Source organism: Octodon degus, unplaced genomic scaffold (assembly GCF_000260255.1).
Source record: "Octodon degus isolate 3935 unplaced genomic scaffold, OctDeg1.0 scaffold00004, whole genome shotgun sequence".
NCBI lineage: Eukaryota > Metazoa > Chordata > Mammalia > Rodentia > Octodontidae > Octodon > Octodon degus.
In genome coordinates, this window is record NW_004524580.1 from 22,777,931 (window position 1) to 22,792,446 (window position 14,516).

Consider the following 14,516-nt stretch of genomic DNA (forward strand, 5'->3'; position numbering starts at 1 on the left):
AAGGTGGACTATTGAGCTTTTAAGAGCACAGAGCTAAGCTGGGGACAGTGGCACAAGCCTGTACTCCCAGCCCGTGGGAGCCTGAGGCAGGAGGATCATTTCGAGTTCTAGACCAGCCTGGGTTCCAAAGTGAGCTCAGGGGTAGCCTGAACTGCACAGTGAGACCCTGTCTCAAAAAGACACCCCCCCAAAAAAATGCAAAAAACCAACCAGAGCTGAGCCAAAGCTGAGGGACATGGTCTTGGGCAATCTTGGACAATATATTTAACCTCTCTGTGCCTCAGTCTCCCATCTGTAAAGATGAGAATTATACCTGACGGACTCCACTGTGGGCTGTTCTTGAGATGAACCTGTCTATACAAATGCGCCATTTGAAACAGTGCTTGGTGCGGCTGAAGCGCTCTTTAGGGTGCTGCCCATGGTTAGCATTCCTTGGGGATCTGTCACTCCTTTGAGACCAGAACCAGCTCTGAGAAGGCAGATGCCTTGGCCGCACTCACGTGGTCAGTGGAGAGCAGAGATGGGGCTGTCAGCTCAGCCTGCGCCAGAGCCCTCTGCAGCCTGCCTCTGCTCACTGGGGATTCTGGGAGCGCCTCCACAGGTTACACAGGTGTGCCTGATGGGGGTTGTGCAGGATCCGAGAACAGGGACCAGGTCCCTGAGCCAGAGGGGGATGGAGAAGACTGGCTCTGTGGGCCTCTGTGGCCCCAGTGGCTGAAGTAGCCTGCGCCGTCCCTTGCTCTGAGGTGATGGGGACAGCTGCCCTGGCACAGACTGGAGGGGGAGGTGCCCCAGCTATGGGACCTGGGGGGAACCTGAGGAGGTGGCAGGCGTCAGGGCTCCCCCCACTCACGCCTTTGGAAACTGCTCCTTGAGGGCTAAGTGTCAGTAGCATAAAACATGATCACAAATCAATTTGTGTCTGAATGTGCTCTCAGAATTCCCCGTGGATTCTGTAAAATGCCATTTTCCCTCTTTCCCACCCATCTAGCTGTGGAAGCAGTGGCAGATTTACATTACTTTACATCCAGTTAAGATTTTTTTCTTCTTTTGGTTATGTTTTTAAGAACATTCATTGCCTATGAAGAGGTGTTTTTGTTAAAGACAATAGTAGTAGCACGATGTTATTTCACAAATACTCGTAAAACTATTACCGCAGCTGCTGCCCTGCTTTGGGTCGGGTCTGCCTTGGAAGCCCTGGTGAAAGCCCTGACCCCGGATGCTGTCCCCGGCATGGGGACTTGGTGCAGGACGAGCGTTACCCAGTTGTATGCCGCGCATGCACACTGCCTTCAGCCCAGTCTAGGGCGGGACTCCTGGAGGCTAGGCAGAGGGCTGGAGGAGAAGGGGACACCACTGCCCTGGAGCCACAGCGCCCTCCTTGCAGCCAGGCAAATCGGGCTTCGCTCCTGACTCTCCACTTGGTGTGTCCTCCACGCAGTGTGGCCCCCCCGTGCCTCAGTTTCCTTGCTGTGAAATGCAGGTGCTAATGACCATTCCACTTTCTTCTCCAGGATGTTGGGAGAATTCAGAGAAATGCATCTGGGGGTGTGCTGGAGCTTGGGGTGGGTCCCACACGAGGCCAGCATGGTGGGGGGGTCTCGAAAGGCCCATGGCAGTTTCCACTCCCAGAGACCCCCATACACGTCACCACAGGGACTCAGGCATGAAGTCTCACCTCAGTGGCTCCTAGAGTCACACAGGACCACCTTCTCCAGCACTGGCCTGCTCCTGCCTCAGAGATCTTGGATTTGCTTGCAAGCAGAGAGGCGTGTGAAGCCTGCCACCAGTGGCTGGCCCGCTGCACAAGTGTCTTCTGTGAGCTGGCAGGGGCACCTGCATTCAAGGATACAGACTTAGGGGCCTGGCTGAGATCACCCATCAGCCCTGGATCCCCATGACTGGGAATCTGTCATTTGGGTAGCATCCAACCGGAGCTTCCTCTTGTGCAGTTTTAAAGGGGGTGGAAGGGATTGGGAGGTACCTGCCTTAGCCTTTGCTGCTGCCCTAACAAACTGCCCTACACTGGGTGGCTTAGCAGCAGCAGCTAAGTATTCTTCATGGTCGCAGAGGCTGCGGAGTCCAAGGTCGGGTGCTAAGAGACCCCTGTCTGACCTGCCTGCCTTCACACAGATGGCGCCTTCTCTGTGAAGTCCCTGAAATAGCAGCTCACAGCCACCAGGCACCCGTGATGCCTGCTGAATGAACCCCGCAGCCCTGAGAATCTCGCCTCGCTAGAGGGTGCTGGGAGAGGACAGTGGCCTCGGGGAGGATGGGCTATCTGGGTGGCGCCTTCTCCTTAACCTGCTGTGATCGGAGTGGTGTGATGTGGAGGTGGTGCCTTTGGGCGTCATCAGGCCAGAGGGCAGAGGCCTCAGAGAGCTGCGGTGGGCCTGTTCCCACCCAAGGCACAGGGACACAGATGCCAGCGAAGATGTGGCCTCAAACACCGGCCCAGCATCCAGAGGCATCAAGTCCATGGAGGGGTGTGGAAGTCCTGTGCCCCCAAAGCTCATCAGCCAGATTCAGGTCCCGGTCACAGGACCCCACTGAGTTTCCAGCTGGTCAGTGGTGAGTGGAGAAGGCCTTCTGGAGCCCTTCCCAGCAGCTCTTGGACCCCTTATCTCACTTAGTCGCCACAGCAATGAGGGAGCCACAGGCCGGTGGGCCTGGTGGTGCACACCTGTGAGGCCAGCATTCAGGAGGCCGAGGCAGGAGCAACACCACAAGCTCGAGGCCAAGGCTGGGCTCCAGAGTGAGTTCAAGGCCAGCCTGAACTGCAGAGGGAGACCCTGTCTCAAAAAAGAAAAAAAAAGCAAGTACAATCCTTACCATCTTTTACAATTGAGACAGTCCTATTTTCCCATTTGTGTTTTCACTTCTTAACATTCCCGTTACTTGACCATTTTACACTGGTCAGGCTCAGAAACCTTCTGTAACCAGTTCACTCCGCACCCAGGCCCCTCCCTCGGTGTCGCTGATCTCCAAGACAGGAAAACTCTAAACTGCGTTACCCTGTGCAGAAAACCCCCAGTCACCTCCCCCAGGACCCGTGGGCGGCAACGCTTCCAGCTGGAAATCTGTGTATTTGTCCTTAGAGTAAGCCTGAACTTGCTAGGAGGCTGACTTTGCCACAGCACTGGCTCTGTGCTTCCCTGCACACGCGCAGAGGCCTTCCCTTCGCCTCAGCCTGTGGTGAGGACTCGCTGACAGGTTTGTAAGTAATGGCACCGAGATGTAATTAATGCAAGAATAATAGTACAGGGTGGAATCTCCGTTTTTTAATGAGGGCTCAGAAACATCTGACGGAAGATGTTGAAAGTGGAGGGGGAGACAAATGTTCCCATAATTAATGCTGCATATTAAAACACGACCTCTTTGGTGTGATCAATATGGAGACCTCACAACCTTTCCTGTCATCTGGAACTTCACTTCTGGGACTCTGTGGTTCTGTTAATAAAAAAAGATAATCACCAGTCTGCCCTCATTTGCTGTGGAACCTTTCCAATTCTTCTTTTGGAGGATGAAATTAGAAATTGCCATTTTTAGAATATTTATGTGTATATACATTTCCCCCTCAGATATATTTATTCAATAGTTGCTCTAGAATGAGAGCTTTAACTTTGTGTTTTCCTTCCCATTATCCCTGAGAAGAATGGATTATGGAGAAAAGATTAAAGGAGTATCCTGCGATATAGTATTTGCTAATGTGCTGTCACGGTATTAGTAGGCCTCACCGAGGTTTGGGCTTTTTTATGAATGCCTTTCAGATCTTAGTTATCTAATAGACTTGAAAATCTGTTTATGTTCTTGCAGGCATTAAACGTCGTCTTTGAAAAAATCCCAGAAAATGAGAGTGCAGATGTCTGTCGGAATATTTCAGTCAATGTTCTTGACTGTGATACCATAGGCCAAGCCAAAGAAAAGATTTTCCAAGCTTTCTTAAGCAAAAATGGCTCTCCTTACGGACTTCAGCTCAATGAGATTGGTCTTGGTAAGGCAACGCGGTAGCTACCTGTCCCCGTCCCCTGGTGACCCCTGTCTTCCTGTCCCTGCCATCTCCCCCTGCCCATCAGCTTCTGTTTGGTGGTTCTCTGATGGCCCGGGCTGCTCCCAGAGACCACATGTTGGGGCCAGAATGCTGCTTCACCCTGGCATGAGCATCTTGATTGTTCTTAGGAAGGCTCACCCTTCAAAGGTGACTTTTAAGCAGTATGTCTGTAAATCAGACTCGTGAGATGACCGACCCCAAGACCAAATGGAATCACCTTGCATTGGGAAGTACAGCAAGGTGCAAGCCCTGCGCCCTCTGGAGGGGTTGCCTTTCTCGCTGGCCTCTGTTTTGTTTATTGTGATACTGAGCGTGTCATTAGGGGGCGGCTTGGGCGCTGAGCGTTCGCTCCGGTGGGCTGGACAGGTCATCTTCCTCTCCGCTAATCACACCCTGCACTAAGTGCCTCTGCTGTCCTCCCGCGTCTGCCAGGAATCCATTTTCAGGCTCTGTTGGTGCACTACGAAGGGCAGCATTTGCGTGAGCGAGCTGACAGGGCTCTGCCGAGCTCAAACACTCATCAACATTTTAAAGTTGGGCTCTGCACGGCCTCCCAGGAGACTGCCGAGGGATTTTATAGCAGATAATGGGGCAGGAAAGAAGAGTAACACTGTGGTGGTGACAGGCAGCGTAACAAGGTTCATCTCCCCTCTATGTATGGTTGTCGGCCGCCACTAAGCAGGCAATTTAAATCCTCCCCCTCCCACGAGACCTCCTGAAAAGGCCACTGAGAAAAGCCCTGGGGCAGGGTCCAGGAAGTTTAAGCGGGAACATGCAGAAGTGCAGGCTCTGTGCGACTTGCCTCGCAGACAGCAGGGCGCCCCTTCCCTCGTTCCTGTTTCCTTCCTTTGGATAGGCCATGGACAGCATGAAGACTCATCCTGGTGGCTACGATATCACAGGGGTAGCCTCAGCCTGGAAGCCAGGACTTCATCCTGGCTGTCAACTTCCTTGCCTCGCGCATGCCTTGCACAAGTGTGACTCTGACCACAAAGGACATGGGAACCCCCAGGCTGAAACCGCAGGGAAGACTGTCCAGCAGGCTCCGTGCTGCTGCCCAGGAGTTCACAGCGGTGTCCCTGTCTTCACCTGACCTTGTGCCCTTCCAGGGTCCTTACCTCCTAGAGTAGGAAGGCAAGGGCAGAGCAGACGGTGGCCGTGACCCATTAGCCATTGGCCAAGATCTTCCGAACTACTGCAGGGTTGGGCTGCAGGGACCGAGGCAAAGTGTCCAAAATCAGTCTCATGAGGCACTGAACTCTAACCCCTGAAACAGTCGTGGTCAGACCTCTCATAGCAGAGGCTCACCAGCTCAGGGGCAGAAGGGGCAGAAAGGACATAACCAGTGCCATCCCCTGGGACAGCAGGCCATAGCGGGGCCTGACTTCCCTGGGCAGAGCCTTGTCATCCAACCAGGCAGAGCCATGTGGCCTTGGCTAGAGGTTTCCACGCAGGAAACAGGGTTGATGTGACCAGATTTTTAAACAGAAATCAGAATTCCATGACGAGCAATCAGACACCTCATCTTTCAACATCGCTGTGGGGCTAACATCAGACAGTAATACAGTGTAAAACGCTGTATAAGCTCAAGCAAAGCAAAACTGTGGCCACATTCTGATGCAGCCCACAAGCCAGTCAGGAGTGCAGGGAGCTCACGCCTGTGCCGCTGGTGTGTGAGCCGGGACCTGCAGAGGCCATTCCCACTGTGTGCACACTTGTGTGAATCTGGGGACCCTTTTTTATTTCATTTATTTATTTATTTTTAATATATTTGGTACAGGGTCTCACTAAGTAGTTTGGATTCACTGTGATCCTCCTGTTTTCAGCCTCCCCAGCGCTAGGATTACAGGCGTGTGCCACCATGCCCAGACAGTTGCCATCTTAGCGATCCCAAGGGTGGGGCCCGCATGTCCTGTAGTGATTAGGGTGGAACTCCGTCCCTGCATTTGCCTAAGCAGGCACTTAGTTGGCTGAGCTATCTCACCAGCTGACTTTTTAAAAAAGTTTTAAAGCATTCAGTCCCTCAGAGAATACATGATTTTATCTTAGATGGCTTCACTTTCAGACCTAGCCTTAGTTTAAAAGCGCCAAGGAAAAGCAGTCTGAAATGTCAAGGACTTAAAAAAGAAAAACCTCAGGTTCCAGGTCTGGCTGATGTATTTCCCTGTTTCCTAGTACAGCTTTACCCTTTTATTCAAATTTCATTTATTTATTTTAAAAAATCATGAAAATATTTCAAAAATAAAATTTCTGTGAGTAACATGTAGTGTTCAAAAAAATTTTTTGTGGAGCCAGGGGTGGTGGCCATGACTGTAATCCGAGCACCTAGGAGGCTGAGCCAGGAGGATCTCAAGTTCAAGGCCAGCCTGCTGCGCTACATGGCGAGATCCTGCCTCAAAAAAAAAATTATTTTTGGCTGCGATTTTAAAAGTGACCTCCCCCCCCCCCCGCACGCTTTTTTCAGAGCTACAAGTGGGCACGCGGCAGAAAGAACTTCTGGATATTGATGGCTCTTCTGTGATTCTCGAAGATGGAATCACCAAGCTGAACACCATCGGTCACTACGAGGTAAGAACACCGCAGCGCCCCCCGCAGCAGCCCGCATCCTAAGCAGACTGGATGATTTCCAGGACTCCCGGCTGTAGCGGGAAGTGAGTACAGACCGCGTGTTTCCGGGACAGAATTTTCCTTGGCTGCGTCTTCCGAAGAGCCTAGGAATGCCGGTCACGGTCCCCTAACAGAAGGCTTCGGGTTTCCTGCTGTCCGATGGTACCCCCAGATTGAGGGTGGAGCTTGGCCTGGGCGAGCTCGGCTGGCTTGGTGTCGCGTGTTTCTAGGAAAGCTGAGGGGGACGGGCCCACCCCCGTGTGACCGCGATGCTGGACAAGCGCGAGGGTGCAGGGCCTCGCTCTGCGCCATGTCCTCACTAGACCCTGTAGCCTTCTGCGCAGGGCCCTGGTCTCTGAAGAAGGGTTTAATTTCCTGTCTGCAGCGTTTAGCCACACTTCCTGTAGCCTCTTGACCCACGCGCTGGGTGAATGCCAAGGTCACTGAACGGGGCGCGTGACTTCTCAGTGACTCAGAGGTGCCAGGAGAAGCCCGTTCTGCAGAGGCAGAAGGCGGGATGTGGCCAGGGGCATCCCCAGCCTGGAGGAGCTCTGTGCCGGGAGCTCGGGCTGATGGAAGATCGGAGAGAGAGCTGCTTTTCAGAACGGTGCTGTGGCGGGCACAAGAAAGAAGAAATGCAGGCTGGGGAGGAGGGCGACTCGGTGTCCCAGAAGGTTCCGGGGAGTTGTGGGAGCATTTCGGGTGGGAATGATGCTGTGGAGAGCAGGCCCGGGCTCTGAGATGCGTCCATCACGTGGATGGACTCGGGGGAGGGTGGAGAGCGCGGAGAGCGTGGAGAGCGCTGGTGCTTTTCCAGAGATGGAGAGGACGGAGGAGGCACAGCGCCTTTCCTGCTCAGAAGCCCCGGAAGAGGGGTCAGCGTCAGGCAGGAGTTCGGGCCCAGCCCTCAGCCAGCAAGAAGCTGAGACTCTTGAGCTGAGCTCTTTGGACAAGGGCCAAGAGCAGAGAACATGCATCTCTGGGCTGTTTGGCTGAGCAGATCTTGGGCCGTCTGGGAACTGGCTGCTGTGGGTCCTCAGACTGTGGCTTTGCAGGGGAGACCTTACAGAAAGCTGCACTTTGCCTGCCTGGCCTGCGCTGAGGCCTGCAGCCAGGTGTCTGAGCCTGGAATCATCTTGCCGAAGCTGTCGGTCCAGCTTTAGGGCTTTATAAAAGTCCTCTGGGAGCTTTGGAAAGTGTATCTTCCTGGGCCCAGGATGATGTGGTGTTGCAGGCTGCTCCGAGATGTGGAAGGAGCGCGAGCGGAAGTGTGGGGGCGCACAAACTCTCCTCCTCGCCCTGCGTCTGGGTGGCTAGCTTGTGTGGGCGTTGGGGATGGACCCAGTACCAGCACCCAATGGCTCGGGGAATCTTCCTGAGCCATCTTGGCGTCAGTCCTATGATCTTGCGGCATGGAGTAGCCCCTCCTGCCATCAGCAGGGCAAGGGGTAAACAGCCATACCACAGCTGTCCGGAGGCTCGGGAAGGCCTGGGGGGGGGGAGGAGAAGACATCACTCTTCACGGGGACATAGGCTATGCTAGACACCTATCTGCTTAAGGATGATAATGAAATTAATCCAGCCTGTAGTCACTTCCCGTCCCAGTGATTTATTGGCCGCCTACCCCGGCATTGCTGCACGGCGGTAATAAATGACAAGACGAGGACATGAGGGCTTAAAGGATTCTCCTTATGTTTAAAAAGCTAAACTGCAAGGCAAATAAACGCAAAGAGCCGGAAGGGAGCTTGGAGGTCGACTGGGCTGCACTCCTAAGCCTGGGTCATCTCAAAGCCCTGCTTTTAAACGCCTGATTCCAGAAAAGCGCCCACCACCCTCACTTAACTGGATTTAGTAGCTGGCACCGCTGCAGCCTCAAAATTGGGAATAATTTGCCAGAGCTGGGCTGAAGTTTGCTTCTGCCCGCTCCTTAAAGAAAAATTTTCTGCTTAAGCACTTGCTTCTCCCTCCAAAGAGACAAGATGCTTAATTATCACTCTTATTCATTTACTAAAGCGCCCTAGTTTGAGTCACAGTATGCACTTGAAAGCGAAAAACTGTATTTCATTTAAAAATAGGGTCTAATTCAGAGTTTTAAGTGATTCATCCTTACCTCCCTCCAATTAGTCCAAATTAGTTAGACTTTAAAGTTAATCCTTAATGACGGCCAGTTCCTCCCCATCTAAACAAAGTCCCTGTGGCGAGAGCAGTAGTCCGTTTCTCCTGGGCTTGCTGTGTCCTTAGGGCAAATAGATGGTAGCTGCTCTCTGTGTATTAGAGCAAGTTTCTAGATAGCTCGGAGGGCTCAACAGAAGTACAGCATTTCTCTGGCCATGTGCAGTCCCCAGAGCCTGCAGTTGCTGGTGATGCCAGTCACCTGTGGGATGCCACGTCCCAGCACTGTGACAGTTGTTTTTCATGACAGCAGCAGCAGCCAGCGCCTGGCATTGTTTGTCTGCCTTGGCCCCATTCATGTCCGCAACTGTGTGGTTTGGGCCAGTACTGTTGCTCCTCGGTTTTCCAATTGGACGGACACGTAGGAGGAGGAGGGTGAATTTGGGCTCCTGTTGCACTCTGTCTTGTACAGATGAGGGCTTACGTGGGCTGAGGTCTTTACCAGCACCCTGAGCCAGAGGCGCCCTTCCTCATAGGGCTACGTCCTCCCCAAGTGCTTCTCTCACGCTGTGGCTCTGTGCACCTTTGCCGTGAAGGGGCCTCGCCTGGTTCCGGAGCCGGGGGGCGGGGGAGGTTGGAGCCCATAGGCTGTGGCGCTGGTGTCTCTGCAGCACAGGCGCCCTTCCTCACCCCAGCAGCCTGGTGACCTTTTGTTGGACTGTTAGAGGGGACCCACACCCTGCTGTGGGTGGCACTGTGGGTGTAGGACAGGTGTTCTGTGGGGCAGGAAGTCGCCTTTGCAGATTGCACCTTGCATTCTGAGCTTCAGGGTTGTGAGAGGCAGAAAAGATGATGAACCACAGTGTGAAGGACATGGTTCCTAACAGGGTGTGCCACCACACGTGTCCAATGAGCACCAGAGTCACCACTTGAGGCCTTTAGCTCCGGGGATTGTCCTGGAGGGGCCTGTGGGTAAGGTCAAGGGGACTTCTGCCCTGTGTTGTCTTTGATGCTCCGACAGAAGGTGTGGACATCTCCTAAACGCCTCCTGCAGCCCCAGTGTCTTTGGAAGCCTGCCTATAATTAACAACACAGGTGGTGCTGCGGCTATAAGGGGCTATTTTGAGGGCTTTTGCCATAGCAACTGCTTGGGTCCTCTTCTGCCCATTCCAAGGCCCAGAGAGGCCAAGAAACATGACTGAAGCCAGACAGCACCTCTCGCCAATGTTCCATGGCAGGAGCAGGTAAAAAAGGGCTCACTTTAGACAGTGGCTCTGCCCAGGCCAGAGGGATAAGCTTGCTCCCAGCTGGGCTTTTAGCCCCTGCTTCCACCCTCAGAGAAGCCCAGCTGGAAATAAACAGCCTGCTCATTAATGTTCTCTGATGTCAAATTCAAAAGGGCCACTTCCCTTAGAAACTCACGATGAATCTCATGGCTGTGCATTTATCAACACAGTTCCCTGCTTCTTATCTACTTTAATGTCTTTTGTGGCCAGTAGTCCTTGAAGGTGGCTTCAGACCTTCTAGGACATCTCAGAGGGTCCACAGCTCTGGCCCTTGGACAGAGGATGCTTTGAGGTGTCCCCAGATGTCCTCCTGGGATTTTCTTTTGCCCCCAGGGCTGTTTCCAGGAAACAGTGAGAAGATGTGAGCTCTCTTGGCCTTTCTGTGCTCCGGGACTCCTCACTCCTTGGCCCTGGCCCTGTCACTGCAGGACTGAACAAGGTTATCCCCAGCCCTAAGGAGAAGTTGCCCCTCTCCTCTGCCTCCAGCCTTGAGGCGCCAGCCTGAGGAGCTGAGGGGGAACTTTTGGGGGGAGAGCAGTGTCACACATAGCTGGGAAGCGCAGGGCTGCTGGAGTAGAACTGCTCTCATATATGACGGCCTTAGCAGAAAGGCGGTCTCAGGAATGAGAAACACCACAGTTTCCATGTGGCAATTTGTGTGGATTATTGTGCTTTCGGATTTTTTTTTTCTTTAAGGAAAAAGTAACATAATCTTCAGACCATAGCCATCACTTTCCATAAAGCTCAGCTAAAATGACATTATTTCTCTTAGGCCCAGCCACATGAAATTGACAGGTGCTGACCATTTTTACCTACAGAAATGACAGTTTCATGAGGTTAAGTAAAGTCCAACCTCTGTTCTTATAGGCTAATCTCCAACTTAGACCATCAAGATAGCATCTTTCTGGGCAGAGACCCCGCACTCACTCTCAGGCTCCTTAGAAGTGGCTTTAAGCGCCAGTGATGAGTCCCTATCTTCTTTTGGGGTCACCGCTTCCAATTCTGAGAGCAAAGTCTCCAGTCATTGCCACCACATCCCAGCCGGCTGGCGTCATAGTCACCGTCATCATCGGAGGGCAACGCCTCCTCCCAGCGAATCTGGGAACGCCATGAGAGTGGAAGGAATTTAATTTGAAAATGCTGTGTGCACCCGTGCTGCTCTGAGCTGGAGAAGCATTCCTGCCACAGATCCATCCACTGACATTAATCTTTCCTTGATTTAATTTGGTTTTCATCCCTAAAATAGAGGCCCAGAGGATGCTCTCTGCTTCACAGGAGGATGGGACAATTAATGAGTCACTTGGAGGGAGGCATTTGGAGCTCCTCAAATGGAACCTACAGTGTCTTGCTCGTAACCCTTCACATTCCACGGCATGGCTGTCCTTAAGGCAGCAGCTGGATTTGTGTGACATAGAAAGCAGAAGCCTTCTGCTTCCCCCCAAACATCCGTAAATTATATTTCTGTCATTATATTAGCGTTAAAGCATCACACAGGGTGGAAATGTTCCAACCCTAGAACAGCTGTGAAAGTTAGAAATACGTTCGCACACATGCACAGCTCAGCCACTAATAAAATGCTTTGGAAGCTAATTTCAGAGGAAGATTTCCTTGGTGCAAGCTGCATCTACACTGTCTTAATGCCCGAACACCACCACATCAGCCGCGAGTCGTTGCCAGCACTTGAAAAGACATTTGAACTGCTGGCAGTGCTCCTTATCGGAAGGCCCGTCTGCGGTGCTTGTGATTACAGAGGAAGGGTGCTCGCTTTTGGCAAAACAAAGCGTCTGACAGTAGCAGAGTATTGGCTCAACACTCAACCGGGATCCATTTGGGATTCATTCTTTGACAATTACCCAGAATGAATCACCAGCTTCCTTTTATAAAAAAAGATATTTATTGGCTTGGAAACAGAGCCTATCCCACTCTTTGTGGGAAGGAATTTTGTAGCTGTGTTCAAACGTTCTCATGAACATGGTGTCTCTGGATTGCTAAGGGGGCCCCTGCACAGAGCGTTCACTTTAATTGCATCAAATACGGAGGAGAATTGAAAACTCAGCCAGAAAACAATGACTGGCTCAAGGGAAAGGAAAAGATGTTGGTAATAACAGCAGCGTCAAAGAGCTGAGGAGGAGCTCACAATCCTCACTGGGGACTCTTTGTAGAGAGGGGCCTGCCCTGTCCGGACCCTGGCCCCACACACGATGTCCTGCATACTGGTAGAGAGAAGAGGCCGCCAGTCTAAACTTAGTGGCTGGTGGGACACAGCTGGCTGGACAGCTGTGTCAGGGGCCTCTTGAGGGCTGGCTCAGCTCTGTGTCCTTCTCGCTGTGGGTGCAGCCTGAAGGAGATTAGGCTTTAAGCCTTCCATGCTTGTGAGGCAGCCCTGCACATTTTGATAACCGACTGTGCAGCAGGCCAGAGGAGGAATATGAGTTCCCTCCACTTTGTCCCTGTTTGGGGAAGGCCACATTTAAATTAGTATTAGAAAACGGCCTTGGGGCTTTGAAGTGGAGGGAAAAATCACTTAGCTGCTAAGGTTCAGAAGAGCGGGCATTTCCAGCCCCAGCCCAGGATGGAGGAGGGGGGGTCTGTGTCCCCCTGACCTGGCTCCTCCTTCTACCCCTTCGCCCTCTGAAGAGGTTAGAAACGGCCCTTCGGAGAGTGGGGCCTGCCCTCTGCATTGTCCTGACTGTATCTTCTCTGCCTGAAGGTCACCTCTGCACCTGGTGAGTTCCCAGGACGCAGCAGGGTGAGGGACAGAGGTACTGCAGGGCTCTTCGACCTAGGCTGTGTTGTCCCAGAAGGCCTCAGGTGAGAGCCCTGGACTTCTTTGCCAAAAGTGGCTGTCCAGAGGCATCACATTGGCATGCTGGTGTGGCAGCAGCACTTAATTGTTAATGTGTACGTATAAAATCTGCAGCTGCCGGCCCCAGGTGCGTGAGCTGGCCACTGAGTGCAGGCTTGGTGACACACGCCTGTAATCCCAGTGCTGGGGAGGCTGAAAACAGGAGGATCACTATGAGTCCGAGCTATGTAATGAGACCCTGTGCCAAATACATTAAAAAAAAATCTTAAAACCTGCAGCAAGTTTTAAAAGCTCTACCAAGATACAGTTTATATACCTGACTTGTTTAAAGTGAAGAATTCAGTGATTTTAGGTAAATTTACAGTTGCACAACCAAAATCACAATCTAATTTTAGAACATTTTCATCAGCCCAGAAAGAAGCCTTGTACTCAGTAGCAGCCACTTCTTATTTCCTCTGCCTCTGCGTTAGACAACCAGTAGTTTACTTCCGGTCCACATGCATCTGCTTGTCTGGGCATGTTTAACTGCAGGATCGTATACCATGTGGTCCTTTGAGTAGACATTTTCACTTAGCATAATGTTTCTGAGCTTCTTCCACACTGTAGCATGTGTCAGTACTTCTCTTATCGGGTGGCAGTTTTCTGTAGTACATTCATGCAGTGAACTACTGTATAGTGATAAAAAGGAACTATGGTAGGTAGGACCACATGAGTTAACATCACAGATGTTCTGTTGACCCTAAGAACCTAGATAACAAATTCTATACTGTGTGACCCATTTATATGAAGTGCAAGAAGAGGCCAAAGTAGTCAGTGGAATGGAGGTCAGAAAAGTGACTTTCTCTGGGGGAGGATGGGTGGCTACAGCCTGGGAGGAGAGATGGGACAAGCTCTCCCGCCTTGAAATGCTTCATATCCTGATGCAGACAGTGGTTACGTAGGTACAGACAGATCTTACTTGTGCATTCATTCAGCTACACACTTGATAGTAGTGAAGGTTAAGCGTTCTCCTGTATATTAAATCATAAGTTTTTATTAACAAGTATATGCAGTCTTTGATTCTTAAATTGTTTTCTGAAAATACTATCCTTTGTAAAAAGGGGAATAAAGCCTAAGTATGTTGCTTGATGACTTCTGAAAGAGCAAGCACATCTTCTAGTTAGCACCCAGTTCAAGAAATAGAAGCTCTTGGGCTAGGGAGATAGCTCATTGGTCTAAGTACCTGCCTAGTGAGCAGAAGGACCAGAGTTTGATTCTCAGTACCACATGCCGTGCCAGCCCTGGAACCCTTGGTGCACTGTGCCACCTGGAAATTGGCGTGGTGGCACACACCTGTAATTGTAGCACTGAGGAGGCTGAGACAAGAGGATCAGTGAGTCCGAGATGCATAGTGAGACCCTGTAGCAAATGTAGGAAATAATAAAAAAAGAAATAGAAACCCTCTCCTAGACTCTTCTAATTATTAACCCCTTTTTCTCCTCCAAATATCTAGCATCGTAATTTTGACTATGGTGTTTTTTTTTTTTTTACTTTATGTAAATAGAAGTGGATAGAATGCTTTCTTTCATGTTGGATTTCTTTTGTTCAACATGATTGTGAGACTCACCCACATGCACACAGCAGTAGTTTGCTCATTTTTTTATTGTTTCATGAT

General features: G+C 51.4%; 1 protein-coding gene across 1 annotated transcript in view; it reads left to right on the top strand.

Moving 5' to 3' along the window:
• Nucleotides 1–14,516, top strand: part of Plxnc1 (plexin C1) — a gene marked incomplete at its 5' end in the record, with an annotated part of 142,047 nt that overhangs the window by 112,847 nt on the left and 14,684 nt on the right. The window contains 2 exons of the mRNA XM_004623905.2: nt 3,817–3,994; nt 6,516–6,619. Coding sequence (XP_004623962.1) covers nt 3,817–3,994; nt 6,516–6,619 — 282 coding nt within the window. The remainder of the gene's footprint in view (nt 1–3,816; nt 3,995–6,515; nt 6,620–14,516) is intronic.